The following is a 19,139-nucleotide window of genomic DNA, read 5'->3' on the forward strand; positions in this document are numbered from 1 at the left end:
TTGCGGTTGGTCTCTCTTTCCCTCCCTTCCTGCTGTGTCTCGTTTTGATTTGGGGGCATTGCCGGTCGGCGGCCGATTGGATTGGTGTTCATGTGACGGGAGGTAGAGAAAGGGGAACCGGGAGGAGGATTTTGGGCTCTCGGACGCGCTTGGTCGGTCGTTTCGTGATCCGTTCCTCTCTCGGATTGGATTCAGCAGGTTGTATTGAGAGTAGAGGAGATTCAGTTACAATCTGGCCAAAAGACAGCAGCCTATCTCTCTCGCCACGGAGCCTGACAACCCACCACGCCAACATCCAGCCTAACACACACACACACACACACACACACACACACACACACACACACACACAATGCCTTATCTGAAGCCAAGTCCATGACAGATACGCAGTAAACTAACGTTAATCCTCGAACCTGCCTAATTCACGCGGCAGCTTCACCTATAAGCTGGCGAGAAATTCGGAGCCACGACAGCTTCACCTACAATCCCGAAAAAAAAAAGACAGCTTCACCTACAAAGCATACACACAGAATTTGTTGCCCAGTCAGACCATTCGACTCAACTGAGAAATGCAAAACCCACTCATCTCTGCTTGAGGAAACCAATCCTTAGACTAATGGCGATGCAAATCAGATTAAGCAAATCGGCTGCTGTTGTCATGTTGAGCAGGACTCGTGTTGTTACCCGTGGAAGTACATCAGGAAATCAGATTAACCAATAACATTTTCTGCGGTATCAGGAAATCAGTGTGAGTACATGCATGCTCGGTCACTTTGAGTTTGACTTAATAGATGGACAACAACCGCTCTATCCCTCACCTGCAACTACTTGCACCATTTTTCTGTTTGGGAAGCGTGCCTTGTCTGACTGAAAAACTGTCTATCAGTTAAAAATTCAGACATAGAAGAAACAGAGGAGCATGTTTAGTAGAAGACATCTCCCCCCGTGCTGTGCTCCACGGGGCACGTTAATCACTAGTCACCCTCCGGTAACCTGCTGCAGGCGTGTCCGTCAATTGCTCCAGTTTCTACTGACAATGGTGGAGGAAGGAACGGTGAAGAATCTAACTTTAACCAGGTGAAGAATCTAACTTTAACTTCAACCATCGCTCTGCCCTTGCTTTTCTAACTGGCAAGCCTAAATATAAACTAATTACTAATTAGCTGACTTCATTTTATTGTGCATGCCCTAGCTTTTGATACACACTAGTTGGATAACGGATCTTATTTGTGGCCAATAACAGAACCTTATATATTCCAGCAAAAATAAAATAGATAATAGTATCCTGTAACACATGGAAGTAGGGGATTAGTGTCATTAAAGATATGTTCTCCATTCATCCTCCTCGAATTTTGAGTCTAATTTTGACTAAACAAATACGAGCTATATGCCATAGAAAGTATACAATTGAATTTGGTATGATTTTGTTGGTGCATCCGAAATACAGCAGGCCAGGGCTCCACAAATAGTAACTCTAGATTCCAAGTTTTCCAACAAATATTGCATTACAGTGAAAACGTGAGAAATAAAGCAGACCAGTGCTATAGCCTATAGAAACAATAGCTCTGGACTCCCAATTGTTCCAACAATACAATGTTGCTTTATAATGAAAATGCGAGAAATAAAGCAGGCCAGGGCTCCAGATACATGATTGTTTGTTCCTGGTACACAGGACAGAACAAGGGTAGTAATTAGCCAATTACAGTTACATTATCGTTACCAACCAAATTTCTGACTTTTTCCACAAGATCGGAGAGGAGAGGCCTGGCTGTCCTCTTCACTCCGCAATCAGTCCCTGCAAAGAGCATGCAGCTTTCAAGGTTAGACAGGATCTTTGAAGCCTTTTCCAACGACTTCAGGAATTCATTGAGCAGAGCGGTGTGCTGGCCGGGCTGCAGCATTAATACCGCAATCTGGCCGCAAAGCTTCACGATTCTTAGACAATCAGCTCTGTCCTCACAGTTCTCTTTTACTATAGCCCTGAGCTTTCCCACAAATGCACCTTCCTCGAGAGAAATCTTTCGAACCACATCATCGAAGTCATCGACGCTGATCAGTTTGTCACACTCACACATCACAAAAGTAAGTGATAACAATGCTTCTCGGTATTCTATTTCAGCTTTTAGCTCCTCACTTGACTTATCAGGTGACTTCTTGATTTGGCCGCTACGTTCTATTGTCAGTTGTTTTTCTTCATCATTTCCCCTTCTTGCACATATTTTTTCCCATGCAGACATTTTTCTCTCTTCTCTCTGTTCTTTAGGGAGGTCTCGTGTACTGGCTAGTACTTCCGTGAGGACCTGCAACATAATGTAACTTTGTAAAATACAAAAACTTGCCCATATGATACTGCTTAAGGGGTAATATCGGTATAAGCAATACTATTGTCGTGCCTACTGGAATGATAGTGCTGTGCTAGAGATAAGTAGATTAGCAGATCTGTAAGCTAACCTTTGGCAGCAAGTCTTTCTTCACATTATCCTTGTCCAATGCACGGTGAGTGCACAAGTTCTCCAAGATCTGCAATGCTACTGTCCTGTACGTGATGTCATTCTTAGAATCAAGTATTTCATTGGGACAATCAGCAATGCTGTTCTGTTGATTTTTTATGAACTTAGAGATAGTTTCCATCTTTGAAAGCAATGTCAGTGCTTTCCCAGCAGCAAGTCTAAGCCTTCCTTTGTCCCCTTTATCATCCGTAAGGAATATCTGCAACTGCTTTCTGATTAGATTTTCTTTTGTTTCGGTGCTGAGGTTGGCTGACGAATCAGTGACCAGTTCTGTCAGGATTTCTATGGCTCTCATCTGCAGTTCTGTGTCATCATTTTTCCCCTGATAAAGAATTCTCTCCAGGTTGCTCAGTGCATGGTCGTTGGAACAGATTTTGTGGACCAGATCACTTTTGCCAACCCAGTCTGGTGCACGGATGAGCCTGTGTACCACTTTGAGTGACCCATTCACTACATTGGCCCATGGATTTGCATTGATATCTTGGATTAGTGTCTCGGAGTACAGTGGTGCCATGATCTTAGGTAGAAGACCAGGGGTGTTGCATATGTCGTCGCAGTTGTGTTGATCGAAGACAAGCCTCTCGAGAATTGTCAGGCCTTGTAGAATCAGATCATTCCAGCCATCTTCTTTCTTGCCATGATGGGTTGAGCTATCCACTTCATCTTGCGGAATGTTACCACCTTGATTTCTGACAATTTTTGCTTTGTTGTCCTCGGTGCCTTTGAGAACAGAAATTGGTTTTTTCTTAGGGGAACCAGCAACTGTTCTTCGTCTATATTCGTCTATGCCTTTGGCAAGAGAAATAAAACTTTCCCTAGCACCGTCAGCATCTTTTTTTGACTCACTAACAGTAACATGATTGGTTCCTTGTTGGTTGTTCCAATACGGCAGGGTGGTATCAAACAGGGAGGATATGCAGTGTATGGCCCCTGGGAACTGGGACAAATGAATGTCACCGGCAAGGTATGCGACGATACTGGCGACGACCTCCCTGAGCTCTCTGTTGCTGCATCTCCATCCTAGCGTATCAAACAGCTTCTGAATCTTTGGTCTTGAGGGGAGTAGCAGGGACCTTACATCTGCGTCCAGCTTAATGAAGTTGTCGAGAATCCTTGCTCCTGAGAGGTAGTCTTTCTGCGATTCCGAGTCAATCAAATCAACAGCATAGTTGATCAAATTCCTACCATCTAGGGATGTAGGGTCTCGCCAGCATTTTGCTTGGGTATCATATAGGTAATCTAAAATTGTTATGCTGCCCCACTTTTCTGGTAACTGAGATTCTTCCCGGAACAAAACCACAACCCACATCACTGACATATCCATCAGCCACCATATGAAGAAGAGCACACCTTGGCCAATAACCAAACAGTAGAATATGTTCAGTGCTGGCACCAGGTTTGCTTTGTTGTCATCACATGCGGTGTTGCAATAATCGTGCTGCCATAGGCGCCACAGTGAGAGCACAGTGCATGCAACAGGCCCAAGTTCATAAACGATCGATGCCATTAGAACCACGACCAGGGCTGGCAAGGATAGTATTTGGACAATGACAACTTGTACCGACAGAATGACTTGTTCCGGTAGATACCCTTTTTGTGCATACCAATTTTGTGTAAACTGTTTCCTGGGATCTGTTAAAAATTTCCTCACAAGCTTTCCCGTTAGGTTTAAAAATGTAGGGAATAGGTTGTCCCCTGAGTCGTTGAAGATCCTGTGTGTCAAATTGCAAATGTGTCGTTAGTGCCCGGGCATTAATATAGATTGAGTCAGTTAGTATTTATTTGTTTTGGCCGAAATCGACAAGCAGAGAAGGATTTCTACCATAAGAAGAAGAAAGTTATCCAGATAATTGAGAAGAAAAAAAAGCGGTTTAAACCCCCATATGAGACAGGAGACATGGTACATAGAACAAGATCAATAGCACCATCTGCCCACAGCCAACGTAGGACAAACTTCTTCCCCAACAAAAGGTAGAACAAACTCAACACGCGCCACTGGAAGACCCCACATCATTGTGATGACCTATGGCATCCGTGATATGGTGACTCTGACTTCACAACAACAATAATGCTGCCACGACAAAAGTCTGTGTACTGACTATGTGTGCACCTTTTTAGCCGATTAGGTAAGCTTGTTAGCTATATTTTTGGATTAGGCTTAGTCCACGCCTTCACGTACTGGTTCCCGGGATGGTACAAACGCCAAGGTTCATCGTGGACGTCTTCCTTGGGCTGTTAGAAGCTCTTTCAGTTGCTAACAGAATAAAAGGAAATGAGTGAGAAAAGCTGCAATGTATTGCACGCAAGGCAAACTCTTGTCTCATCGAGTTCTTCGTGTGAGTGAGTGTATTGTGCGGACAATTGGCATCACACAGCATGGTTGCGGTCCGGTGGATATGGAGGGAGCAAGGCGGCGCCCGAGAACCAAGGATGCTCTAGCTAGAACACGACATGGCAACAGCGGACGTGTTCGCCCTCACGCTTGTCCACGAGGCATGGGTGGACTCGCACTATCCGCTGGAGCAAGGTTGCCATGCCTATGGTGCAGAGGCGTGAGATCTCTCTGCCTACCATGCTCCCGACGCTGACACAGAGCAACTGTGAAGACTGGTTGTTGCCGATGAGAGCCATCCTGCAGACGCGTGGGCTGTGGGACGCCATGGACATCGGGGGTTACTAACTACCATGATGATCGAGCAGCTCTCGAGGCCGTGCTCCAGGCGGTGCCCTCGGAGATGCCCGTCGTCCTCTGCAGCAAGCAGACGACGAAGGAGACCTGGGACACACGGTCAAGATGATACGCATGGGCTCGGCCGCCTTTGTGAGGCAAAGGCCCATGCCCTTTGTCGGGACTTCAAGGATATCTGCTTCAAGCCCGGTGAAAGCGTCAATGATTTTGCCATGCGTCTCAGTGGGCTCGTCAACAACCTCACCATCCATGTCCATCCGGTCTCTGACAGTGGTGTCGTGCGCAAGTTTTTGCGTGTTTGCCCCACATGTACGCTTAGGTGGCGCTCTTGGTCGAGACCCTCGTCGACCTCGACACACTCATGATTGAGGAGCTTACCGACGGGCTCAAGGTGGAGCAGGAACGGGTCGACTAGGACGACAAGGGAGATGCCGGTATGCGACTACTGCTCACTGAGGAATAATGCCATGCGCGTAGAAGCGTGACACCAACAATGGCGCATGTAGGTGTGGCCCATCTAACGCAAAGGCTGTGGAGGAATAGGCAAAGGCCCTACCGGTACTAACACCGTTGAGGGCAAGAGCGGCGGCGACAACTATCCACATTGTGACAAGTGCCACTACTGCGACATCATAGACCACTGGGCCATAAGAAAAACAGCGAGGAGGCTCAAGCTCTCCTTACCCAAGGCCAAGCCGGAGACGATGAAGAAACATGCCTTGTAATGATTGAGGTCCCCTTGGCGATCACAAACAATGCAGGTAAAAATGCTGCCATGGCAGCTAAAATCGCTGGCAGACAGCCACTCTAGAGGCACGTGGAAATGCTGCCATGGCAACAAAACCGGCGATCGCTAATGCTACCGACGAGCGTGTCTTCCTCAATGAAGAGCATGCTTGCATTGTTCTCTGGTGCTCCCTGGAGGATGTCGACGCCACCTGGTATATCGAGATTCTCGACACCGGTGCATCCAACGGCATGACCGGTGATGAGGCGGCGTTCACTAAGCTGGACAAGGAAAACTCCGGCCTCGCGAAGTTTGGGGACAGCTCACTTGTGGGGATCAAGGGTCATGACACCATCTTGTTCGCTTCCCTAGATACATGCTTAGGAGTTCTATAAACTTGCTACCCTGTAGATAGCGTTCTGAGGTGTGAGCTTCCGGTTTCATGTCCGTCACCGCTTTTCTCGCGCCATCCACCCCTATGGCCAGTGGCGAATCTAGGGGGCAGGCTTTAACGGGCTTGAGCCTGCCCTCCAAAGTTGCAATTTTTCTCTATACATGTACGCACCGCCATGGATTTGGATGGAGAACTGGAGAAGGTCTGTTCGTTGTCCGCCGTAGCTGCGCTAGCATAGGAAACACAGGGCAGGGATGAACCGGTATGGGGCCTTGGCCCTTGGGCCTTAGTGGCTTAGCGGGCCTATTGTAATGCCCAGATAGACTGCTGCATTACCCCAGCACTAGTGACTGAACGAAAAAATCCCTCTGTACGCTTTCTCTCGCATCGGCAGTTGCAGCAGCAATCCCGTCTTCTCACGTCTACGTCCGTGCCGCCGCATGTCCGTGTCCGCGCACGTACGTGTTGAGCCAGCCGACGCCGGTTGCCGATGTATGCTGAAGAGAAAGTCGACTAGATCATAGCACAAGCGGCAAGAACTAGAAACCCCCCTTTTGGCCTTTTCTTTTTAGAATTTGCGTTGTGTTGATTGGCTCAATGATATGATGGTCTACTATGTGAGCGTGAGCTATTTGCAAAATTTGGATACAAGTTGCTTATGCTACGGTTTCATGCTTTAAAAAAATCACGGATGTCATCTACCTTGACAACCTCGTGTTATTAGATTAACTACAATTTAGTGGTATACTACAATCTTATCGAAAGCTACAACCATTATCACATTTTGTGCTAAAGATTTAGATTTATCCATTCACATAGTCTACGCCTTGCTTGGAATTTTGGGATGACAATGGTAGATGCAAGCGCGGTTGTGCGGAAGACATGAGCCGATGTTAATACTTTCTCGCATTTGTGTTTCATGGAACTTTTTCGTGAACTGTTTGTTTCGTTGAGTAGACTTGCATTGTGCCTTACAAAATTTAGACCTTAGCTCAATTCTTGGCTCGGCCACGGGTTGTTAGGGAAAAAGTGAAAAGGAAGAAGAGGGCTTAGTTTGAGCCTACCCTCCATTTTTCTCCTAGATTCGCCACTGCCTATGGCCCTATCCAGCCAGGGATTACAGCCTCCCTTATAGCTTGGGTTTGCGCTCCGTTTTCATCTAAACCGAGGAGTGGAGCCTATTTTTACTTTAACAGTATGCGCACAACCTGGTCAAACATCAGGGGCTGCTTATTAGTCCGAGCTTTGATATGGCCCCCCAGTCCACTATTGTTTGGCCATGGTGTTTGCTTATCATACCCTAAAATGTATCATGTTGGTATCCGACTCGTAGTTTGACACTTTTATCTGATTAAGAGCTCGACGCTGATTTCCTAGGTTGCTAGGATAATGCTGGTCTTATCGCCAGCATATCCTCTGTTGCAGGTGCTCTACCATCCCCCATGGAGTTATCAATGCAAAGTTGTGGAACCGAGGAACACAGTCCTCAGCGCCGTGCAGGGGGAAATGGAGCACGTACCCCTATGTGGGGGTCTCCTCGGCAACTACCGAGGTGGTGTCCAATTTGTCTTTCAGGTGCTCTCACGTATGCCAAAGTCATCGGTAAGTGCATCTGGACCGGGTTTCCGCCGTTTCATCATGTCGAGGCTGCTTGATCCAGCCCGTGCTTTTAACGCCTCCCTGACAACTTGTACTTTGCCGCAAAGGCCGCGGTCTGCTTCACTGTTCGGAGTGAGCGTTCCGTGTTGTCATTCACCATTATGACGCCATAGGGCCCGAGCAGCTTCAGATTTAGATAAGCGTAATGCGAGACGACATGGAAATGGGCGAAGGCCATTCTCCCTAGGAGTGCATGATGGCCGCTCAAAAAAAGAACGATATCAAAGATTAAATCTTTGTTCCAGAAGTTCTCGGGTGTGCCAAAGACTATGTCTAGGCTTACCATACCCGAGCACTGTGCTTCCACTCCCGGTATGATACCCTTGAATGTTGTATTACTGGGTTGGATCCGTGATGAGTCTATATATATGCATTTTCTTGATGGTGTTTGCATATATAAGGTTGAGACAGTTGGCACCATCCATGAGAACTCTGGTCAAGTGGAAGCCATCGACTATGGGGTTAAGGACCGGAGCTGTTGTGCCTTCATGACGGGTACTAGTTGGATGGTCACGTCAGTCAAATTTAATCAGGAGTTACAACCACGTACTGTATTTTGGCTCGGCGGTCTCTATCGCATGAACATCAGGGAGCACGTGTTTCCTCTCCTTTTGGTGACATGAGTGGTGTAGATCATGTTCACGTATTTTACCTTGAGAAGGAACTTCGTTTGGTCGGTATTGCTCGACAGGGTGGTCTGTATCGTTATTTTGCAGCTATTTTTAGCCTTGATTTTCGGCTGCCACCTTACCGGCCTACTTGATCACCTAACAGTTCTAATTAGTGTGGGTGGTGGGTTTCTCGGGGTTTCCGTGTATGGTGCCTGGTTGATCCAAAATATTATCCAGCTGCGAAGGACAGCCTTTCCACCTTGGAGGGGCTTCTTTTTATTACCTCCCAGTTGGTTGCCGAAACCGACATTGACTTCGCCATCCTCGGCGTCACTACTGTTACCTCTATTTGGGCGCTTGTTGTTCTTGCTGTGCCGAGGTTTCCCATTTCCGTCGCACATCTCAGATGTGCCAGGGTTACCATTGTGAATGCTCTTCTAAGCTAACCAGCTATGCTCACTAGTGCAAAATCGAGTCATGAGATGCGTGAGGCTTGCCATTGTTCTTTGCTTCTTGTGCCCATAGCTCTCTCGCCAACCATTCATCGCTGATGTTGTGCCTAAATGTCGTGATTGCCCCTTCATCTGGGCAGTCTATTATATGGTTCTTTGTCGGGAATCTATTCTAGAATTTTCGAACTGATTATCATGGCTTTTGCACAACATGAGCCAAGTCATGGACACACGGAGCTCGAATGTAGGTGCCTTGAAAGTTGGCCCAGAGTTCATCCCCGTGGTCCTCTCAGACGCCAATCGAGTTCTCTGGAAGGCTGTTAAGACAATGCCCAGCCGAGCCTTTGAGCTTTAGAGGAAGATATTTAATGGCGTGGAGGTCATCTCCGCTTGCCATGTGTACTGCCATGAGGAAGTTCTCGGTCCATATGGTGGGATCCGTTATTCCTTCGTATTGCTCCATGTTTATTGGTTTAAATCCTTCGGGGAACTATTGTTGCATAACGTCGTTTTTAAAGCATTGAGGATTCGCAGCACCTCGGACCCTAGCACTGGTGTGGCGCACATTAGATATTGTCACGTTGCGATCACGTGTATAGTCGTGTATGTCACCATTCTTTGCTAACCAAGCCAGGTATCGCATGTCCAGCAGGTGGTCGTTCTCTCGACTTGTAAATTGACTGAGGTTGGACTTTGAACCTTAAGGGCCTTTTGTCCTTTGGGTCATACTTTTGGGTAACTCGCGGTGGTTTTATTTGCCTGGGAGACGCGTTTGGCTGCACCTGTTGGCTGATCTCTGTCTTGGGGAGGACGATCGAGGGTTTCAACCCAGTCATATGTTGAAAGCATGCTATCCTCGGCCTTCACATCCAACTCATTCAATAAGTTTTTGTGAGATGAGTTGGAGCTTTTTGTCGAACGCCTGCTCGGCCCTGAGGAGCTCGACCCATCTGTCGTTTATATCATCCTCTTCGGTCTTGAGCCGCTGGGACATTTTCTTGATGCTCATGTCTGTGTTGGCCAATTGTCCGCGCATTGTTTCGAGTTGAGGTGCCTCTAGGGGCTCCTCAAAAACATCGTACTTGTTGGGGCCGAGGCTCCTTTCTTCCTCTGCCTCTAGATCATAGTCGTCATCATCTTTGCTCTTTTCATCACCTTTGTTATTGTTGTCTCAGGTGACATTGTCGTCATTCTGGTTATCTGCACCGTCCCTTGATGCATCATCGGTTCCAGTGCAGTCACTGTTTGCGTCGCTGTTGCCAGTGCCCCTGTTATGGCGGCCTACGTGTCGGTGTTTTAGGGGTCCTCCCTCTTCTCCTCCGTTTTTTAGGGTGTCCACCATGTAGACATGATAGGTGGAGGTTCTTACCCACTTCCCGTTATAGGTGACGGCTGGTGGCAAGGTAGTATAGGAATTATCACCGACATCTTCATCCATGTCGGTTGCCTCCTCGGAGGCATTGGCTAAGATGTTGGTTAAGTCCTCGACGACAGCGACTAAGTGGGTAGTGGGCGGGCTGAAAATTCCAGCTTTATCCCGATCTTCCCAGATCCTATCGTACAAAGAGTTTTGATCATCCGAGATCTCAAGGCTCTGAATTCTATCTAACATATCGCTCAGAAGGGCCTTATCGCTTTCACCCAAAACTTGGTTGTAGGCTAGGCTCAGTTGGAGCTGATGTGCGATCTGACATGGCCTTGGGGTCTATAATGGCAAGGCTGAATGCCTGATCTGTCACCGTAGTACTCGGCTGTAAGCTCAAGGCCAGATTCGATGCAGGATCTACGCCATGGTCCTCATATGTGTTTGATTCCTTGATCTGGATGAAAGTGTCAGTGTGGTCTCTGCCTAGTTTGACACCTAGCCCAAAAACGCAAATATGCCCTTGAGGCAATAATAAAGTTGTTATTTCTATTTCCTTATATCATGATAAATGTTTATTATTCATGCTAGAATTGTATTAACCGGAAATTTAGTACATGTGTGAATACATAGACAAAACTGAGTGTCCCTAGTATGCCTCTACTTGACTAGCTCGTTAATCAAAGATGGTTAAGTTTCCTAACCATAGACATGTGTTGTCATTTGATGAACGGGGTCACATCATTAGAGAATGATGTGATGGACAAGACCCATCCGTTAGCTTAGCATAATGATCGTTTAATTTTATTGCTATTGCTTTCTTCATGACTTATACATGTTCCTCTGACTATGAGATTATGCAACTCCCGAATACCGGAGGAACACTTTGTGTGCTACCAAACGAGATTGAACTAATGAGTTAGTTATGGGATGTAGCATTACGGAACGAATAAAGAGACTTATCGGTAACGAGATTGAACTAGGTATTGAGATACCAACGATCAAATCTCGGGCAAGTAACATACCGATGACAAAGGGAATAACGTATATCGTTATGCGGTATGACCGTTAAAGATCTTCGTAGAATATGTAGGAACCAATATCAGCATCTAGGTTCGGCTATTGGTTATTGATCGGAGACGTGTCTCGGTCATGTCTACATAGTTCTCGAACCCGTAGGGTCCGCACGCTTAACGTTCGATGACGATTTGTATTATGAGTTATGTGATTTGATGACCGAAATTTGTTCGGAGTCCCGGATGAGATCACGGACATGACGAGGAGTCTCTAAATGGTCGAGAGGTAAAGATTCATATATTGGAAGGTTGCATTTGGACATCGGAATGGTTCGGGCATTTTTCGGAGTACCGGAAGGTTACCGGAACCCCCGGGAGAAGTATTGGGCCTATTGGGCCTTATTGGAGGAGAGGAGAAAGGCCACGTGAGAGGGGCGCCCCCCCCCCCCCTGTCCAAACCAAATTGGACTAGGGGAAGGGGCCGGCCCCCCTCTTTCCTTCTCCTCTCTCTCCCTTCCCCTTTTCCGTCTCCGGTGGAAGGAAGCAGGGGGGCGAATCCTACTTGGACTAGGAGTCCAAGTAGGACTCCCCCCTATGGCTTGCCCCCCTTGGCCAGCCACCTCCTCCACCCCTTTATATACGAAGGCGGAGGGCACCCCAAAGACAGAACAGTTGTTTCTTAGCCGTGTGCGGTGCCCCCCTCCACAGTTTACCATATCGGTCATATTGTCGTAGTGCTTAGGCGAAGTCCTGCGCAGATCACATCACCAACACCGTCGCCACGCCGTCGTGCTGACGGAACTCTCCCTCGTCCTCAACTGGATCAAGAGCTCTAGGGACGTCATCGTGTTGAACGTGTGCTGAACACGGAGGTACCGTACGTTCGGTGCTTGGATCGGTTGGATTCTGAAGACGTTCGACTACATCAACCGCGTTACTAAACTCTTCCGCTTTCGGTCTATGAGGGTACGTAGACACACTCTCCCGTCTCGTTGCTATGCATCTCCTAGATAGATCTTACGTGATCGTAGGAAAATTTTGAAATACTACGTTCCCTAATAATTCCAGGTCCCAAATACGATGATATTTCTTGGAGTGAGCTCAGCGCAGCCGGACGCCATGGAGTACTGGAGCAACATCGACATGCTTGCTACCTTGTCCACACGAGGCCGTATTTGTTCTTCTTCGCCGGCCAAGTGTCATGATTCATGCAGGAGCCCATGACCGAGCACAAGCACATCATGTGCTACGTTGCAGGAACTCTGCATCGCGGGGGGGGGGGAGTGTATTACTCTCCAAGTCGCCATGGAGGACCCTTGATCAAGACGCGAAGTTGACAATAGAAGAAGCACCATGACGAAATGTTCTTCCTTGCCAGCAACCTGGTACGCCGCCAGCCGCAGAATCAAAGGGTGGTGGCCCTCTCGTCATGCAAATCGGAGTACATATCTGCAACAACGACCGCATGCCAAGGCATTTGGCTTGCATGCCCACTCGAAGAAATCATAGATGAAGAGCCAAGGCCGGCGATGCTCAATGTCGACAACAAAATCAGCCATATCCCCACGTAAGAATTCTATTTTCCACAACTGAAGCAAACACATTGAGGTTCAATATCATTTTATTCGGGAGGCGTGGTGGCCGGGAAGATCTAGATCGGAAGAACAACTCGCCGACGTCCTCACCGAAGCACTTGGGCGTGTCAAGCTTTAGGAGCAACGAGTAAATATCGGGATGATCGGGAATTGCTGGAACACAAAAAGTTTGGGGACTGAATGTTGAAGTAAACCTGTGTTGGTCCATTTCGTTGCCATGGCAGAGCTTTTTCACTGCCACGACAACTCTTTGTAGGACAATAATGTTGCCACGACAGAAGTCTGAGTACAGACTGTGTGTGCACCTTTTCAGCTAATTAGGTGAGTTTCTGGCTAGATATTTGCATTAGGCTTAGTCCATGCCCGCACGTACTGGTTCGTGGGATGGCGTGAATGCCAAGGTTCGGCGTGGGCGTTGAGAAAGGGAGAAAAATTACAACGTATTGCACGGAGCACAAACTCTTCACTGTGAGCTAATGTATTGTGCTGACAAGCCCGTGAAGATCACATTAAGATCACGCCAACTGAGCCACCTCCAGAATGGGCATTACCGCAGCAATAAAGTCGTCGTCGTTGACTCATGTGTCATCTTAGGGGTGCAAATGGGGACCCTTTGGGATAGCCACTAATCCTATTTAGTTTAATCAAATGAATAAAATTCTAGGTGTGTAATTTTGAAAAATTAGTTCCTTTGATCGAGAAAGGGAGTTAGAGGTTAGAGTGAGGACTATTAATTTGCATCCTTTGTCGCCTACCACTTGACCCTCAGTCGCGTGGGGAACCTGTAGCCAAGGGACCGCAGACAGAGGCTCTAGAGCAATGCCACCAACGAGAATTATAGTGTGACGATGCCGCCGCTCAATTCAGGAAAACCTCGGATCTAGTGTTTCTCCCGAACCCGGGGAAGAAACAAATATGCAGTGTTGTAGCGAAACCTCCAACGAGATAAACGGAGCCCACATGTGTTTTATTGCTGCCTTTGTCAAAGCCGAAACCAGCATACTGGGCTGCAAATCCTCTGCCTACCCACCCGATAAACCAGCCCTTACCGCCGCTTTTGACCTCGCCACTGCAACAACAACCCACCGGTAGGTAGGCTGAGGTAGTGGCGAGGTCAAAAGTGGCGGTTGGATGAGGCTCATGACAGGAGCTCATGAGTGGCCAGAAGCTAACCAAATGATGATCGCCGGATAGGAACCCTCGATCACTACACGTCATCTAGATCTAACCATGGGATACAAAGATCGGTTGTGCCATGACATCTTGGAGGCAGCACCCACCCACCGGTCGGCCTTCCCGGCTGTCTGAGGAGGATCACTGCTGCCAAGCCCAGGTCGTCGCGCCACGTGTACCTGTAGCCACTGAGATATCACTATCTGTCTATGTCGATCCCCTTAACCTTAGGGTGTGGGGCCCACCACCTCTGCAGCCTAAGCCAGGGACAACAACAAGGGTTTGACAAGGGGCCATTGATCACAGCATCTTCTCTTATATGTCCATAAAAACTTCCGCTCACACGAAATTCGTGAAACCGATGATTTTCCAGAGTAGACGGGATTTAGTAATCTCAACCGGTGCAATTTGAAAAATGTATGATCAACTGTAGTTATCTTAATAAAAAAGCGCATAGTTTTTTTTGTATAAGAGCCATGGGGTCCTCATGGTTTTTGCTGGTCCTGGGTAGGGGCGGATTTAGTGAGGGTGCCATGGCACCCACCTCCAAAAATGCAATAAAGTATTTAGGCACTACTCCCTTCGTAAACTAATATAAGAGTGTTTAGAATACTAAAGTAGTTTTTTAGCAGAATTTACCTACTAATGGTTGGTTTAATCGTATGTGCACTGAAGGCTAAGCTTGGCACCCCTGATCGCGGTTAAGATCTGCCACTGGCAAAACACTTCTTGTTTCTTTATCAGAAGGAGAAAGAGGTTTGGTACAAGTTAGGATTGTATGAGGTCATGAATAGAGCTTCTGATGTCGTGCAGGAGAGGTAGTTTTTGAATTTTCACTCCTTATGCGAGAGCAAGAATTATCTGTATTGGGTCTCTGGAACGCACGTGAATTGATCGCTATAACAACTTGATATTTATGATGGAATAGATGTGAACTAGTTCATGAAGGAAAGTTTTACGATGCATATCAAATTTCAATGGGGGCTCGTGCTATATATAACTGCAAACTATGTTAATGCCCACTCCTTTAAGGCAACTAGTAAAATAGGGGGATGGGGCAGACCTCCTATGGGTTTTGTTAAGTTGAATATTGATGCTTCTTTTGATCATTATCTACTTAGGGGCATGACGGGAGCTATCCTCAGATATGAGAGAGGAAAATTCATTGTTGGCGAAAATTGGAGGATTGATTGGTGTGCTAATGTATTAGCAGCAGAAGCCTTGGCTCTAAGGTTTGGCCTATTCCTTGCATAGAAGGCAAGTTGGAATCGGCGGGAGATGAAGAATGGAGGACAATCGGCGGGAGATGTGGTGGCAGTGTTCGATGATTGCTACTTTATGGCATGTGATTTTCCCATTATTAGATTTGAACATAGTAATCGGAAAGCAGATAAGGTTGTCCATGAACTTGTAAGCTAGCGAAATTTTCCGTCACAAGGAATTGGTTTGAGGAGCCTATAGAGGATATTGTATCTTTTCTTATTGACGATGTAACCGTTATTTTTAATTAATGATTTTGATGTTTATTTCAAGGGAAAAAAGATATGCCACTTGGCCTAGGTCCAAAATCCCATGGCTACACCTTATTTTTGTGAAAATGACAACATAAGATTCCGGGTTTGGCTAAAATTCTTGGAAATTCACAGAAGTCATAAAATTATCCAATTGGTGAAAAAGTCTCATAAAATGAAATCTTGCTCCTTTGTTCGTAAATTACATAAACACTATGGGATATTCACTAAAACTTGCACTAGTATGTCACTAAAATTGCAGATCTTAAAAGTACAGGCATTGCAACTCTAGGTGATTGAGATCCACGAAATTTGAAGCAACTAGAAATTAGTAGTAAATTCGTATTCTACAAGAATCAGGATAGACGTTGAAATGTGGACACAGCAAAGAAGGCTTCCTAGTCCGGCGAAAAAGGAGGGGAAAGTGGCTTCTAAGAAGTAAGAACGGACCTGGCTAGATCACTTTGTACAGGATCAGATCTCTTTCCTCCTCCATAAGAAAAGCTCTTCTCCTCCCGTCAGCGCCTCCGCCGGTCCGTCTCATCTCGGATGGCCTCTAGGCCATGGAAGTGTGGAGGATCTCGGTCCCCCGTCGGCGGGAGGGACCCCATTCTCATTCTTGTTAGAGTCAGCATCTTGGTTGGGGCTGTGTGGCGGCGGCGGCAATGTCCCTTAATAGGAATAATGTCTCCCCGTCCCGATGGTGCGTCTAGCATCGTCCAAGGGCATGTGGATGTTTGTCTCCGTCGGATCTTGCAGGATTCGATCGATGCTGGTCTTCGATAGATATATTTGTATCCGGTCTTCGTTCGTCATCGTTTAGGTGTTTACAGATTTGATCCTTCTGATCCACGACTTTCTTCATCGGCGATGGTTGCTACTCTGGTGCGCTGGTCATATGGGGTCTTAGCACGACGACTTTCCGACTGTCTACTACAACAAGGTTTTTCCTACTCCGGTGAGGGAGAGACGATGACGGCGGTATGCCTTCGGCTCGCTCCAGTGTTTGTAGTCGTCGCTAGATGGTCTACGGACATGGTTGTAACTTATGTTACCTCTGTTGTTCTTTCTATTGTCATGATTAAAGATGAATAGATTGGAAGTTTCTCGGGGAAAAAAGAACGGACCTGGCTGCCTGTATCACGCTAGTGCATGCGAGGCTCCAAAAATCCTTGTGCCCAACTAACTGACCTTGGCTGCGTCTTTTTTTAGTTTTAATGTTGCGTGCTTAATTAATGTCTAAGTGGACTTCGACCGGCATTTTAATATGTATTTTTTATTTTAAATGTTTATGGCTATTTAGTTTTTTCTTAACACCGAGCGGACCAAATGAGTTGGTCACGTTGAACATACCGACATTTCATGGCTAAAACCGGACACGCAAAAACTGTGTCCGTTTGTGCCGGCAGGTTCGAGTTGGCCTAACCGTGGAATACCAAGATCAGTCGTGCCATGACATCATGGAGGCAGCAACCTACCCACCAGTCCGCCTTCCATGTTGTCTGGGGAAGGTTACTGCTGCCAAGCCCGGGTCTTTGCCATTTCTACCTCTTGCCACTGAGATGTCTGCCGATCCTTGCACCTCTAGAATGAATATGAGTCCCTTAACCTTAGGGAGTGGGGACCATCATCTGTGCAGCTGAGGTCAGCGGCAACGATAGAGATTTGATCACACCATCTTCTCTTCTATGTCCATCAAAACTTAGGTTCGCATGAAATTCATAAAACTAATGGTTTTCCGAAGGAGATGGGATTTAGCAATCTCAACCGGTGCAATTTGAAAAAATGTACGATCAAATTATCATAGTTATTTGTATTACAGCCTCATGGGTTTTGCTGGTCCTGGGCAGGGGGCGGATCTAGTGAGGGTGCCACGAAGGGTCGCAGACATGCGGAAACCGTTTGTTTGCAACACTACACTGCGCCCCTCCAAAAATGCAATGAAGTATTTACATACATACCTTTTTAGCATATATTTTTCTACTAATGGTTAGTCTAATCCTATGCATACTGAAGCATGGTACCCCCGATCACAGTTAAGATCTGCCACTATAGCCCTGGGTCCAAAATCCCATGGTTACACCTTTTTTGCCAAAAAAAATAATAATATATGATTTTGGGCTTGGCTAAAATTCTTCAAATTTCACAGAAGTCATGAAATTCTCCGGCAGGTGAAAGAGTCTCATAAAATGAAATCTTGCTCCTTTGTTCGTAATTACGTAAACACTATGTGATATTGACAAAACGTAGGGTTAAAAAAATCTATGGACTAAAACTTGCACTGGTATGTCTCTAAAATCCTAGATCTTAAAAAGTACATACATTGCAACTCTAGGTGATTGAGATCTACGAAATTTGAAGCAACTACAAATCACTAAATTCAAAAAAGCATCAGAACAGATGTGAAGATTGAGGAAAGAGGCTTCCGAGTCCCGCGAAAAAAGGAAAAAAGATAGGCTTCTAAGAACTGACCTGGCTGCCTGTACCATGCTAATGCCTGTGAGGCACCAGAAATCCTTGTTGCCCAAGGAGGTGACGAAGCCACCCAGGAGGACTACCGTCGACCATGTGAGCGCCAGGTAGCCTAACCCTGTCACCCCCATCAAAATGTACGTTTGAAGGAGCACGTAACTATTGAGCGACACCTCCTCCAGCCGCGCTTGCTCTCCCGGTGGCCCGGATCTGGTGGCCTTCTTCACAATTAGCCATGTAGATTTGGCACGGCTGAACATCGTCACCAAAAACGTATCGGTTAGTATAGCTGCCATTTCAGCCATTTCAGCGGCGAGCGATCTGGCAGCAGCCTATGTGTTGGAGACCCAACACAGATCACACCCCCTGCTGAGGTTCAGAGTGTCTATAGGGAACACAAATCTGGATACAAGGGGAGCCGGGGTGAGGAAGAAAGAGGAGAACAGACTGCAGAGGAAGAAAGAGGAACACAAATCTGAATGCCAGGAACACTGGGTATAGACTGCAGAGGAAGAAAGAGGAGTGCATATTCTTTCCTCACGATCTGCTCCATCGACGCCTTCTGCCTTTAGCCTCTTTTGTCTTTACCCTCAACGAGCCCAGCTGGGACCAATCAACTTTGGGTTTGCCCCAAACTCACGGTTAGTGCGCCTGTGTCGCACCGGGCTGTACTCGGTCGTCGAACCCTCTTCTTGCTCGGCAGTAACTGAATGTCTCCAGCAGAGATATGATTGTGTGCATCCTGTGGTGCAGAGGTCGGGTAATCATCTTTTCGAGAAAAAAAACTCATGCTCGAGGTTTGTTTTGTAATACAATTAGCATCAACGACCCCCAAAGTTTGGTCAAGTAATAGGCATAGTTTATGCGGTGTTAACGTCTACGCCATTTTTCTCATAGTCGTAGTTGTAATAGTTTACCTTCAAGTTTCACTTCGACCCGCCACACGTCATCCCCAATGTGGCGACTC

General features: G+C 46.8%; 1 protein-coding gene across 1 annotated transcript; it reads right to left on the reverse strand.

Annotated features, from left to right (window-relative positions):
• On the reverse strand, positions 1 to 18,619 carry LOC125530940 (uncharacterized). The gene is made up of 3 exons (XM_048695359.2): positions 18,173 to 18,619; positions 2,452 to 4,222; positions 1 to 2,300 (listed from the first exon to the last, which is right to left on the reverse strand). The coding sequence occupies exons 1-3, from the start codon at positions 18,475 to 18,477 to the stop codon at positions 1,692 to 1,694; spliced, it is 2,685 nt and encodes an 894-aa protein (XP_048551316.1). The 5' UTR covers positions 18,478 to 18,619; the 3' UTR covers positions 1 to 1,691.
• Positions 18,620 to 19,139: the final 520 nt, after the last annotated feature.

The sequence above is a fragment of the Triticum urartu genome, chromosome 1A (assembly GCF_056163025.1).
Source record: "Triticum urartu cultivar PI428250 chromosome 1A, HENAU_Tu73, whole genome shotgun sequence".
Lineage (NCBI taxonomy): Eukaryota > Viridiplantae > Streptophyta > Magnoliopsida > Poales > Poaceae > Triticum > Triticum urartu.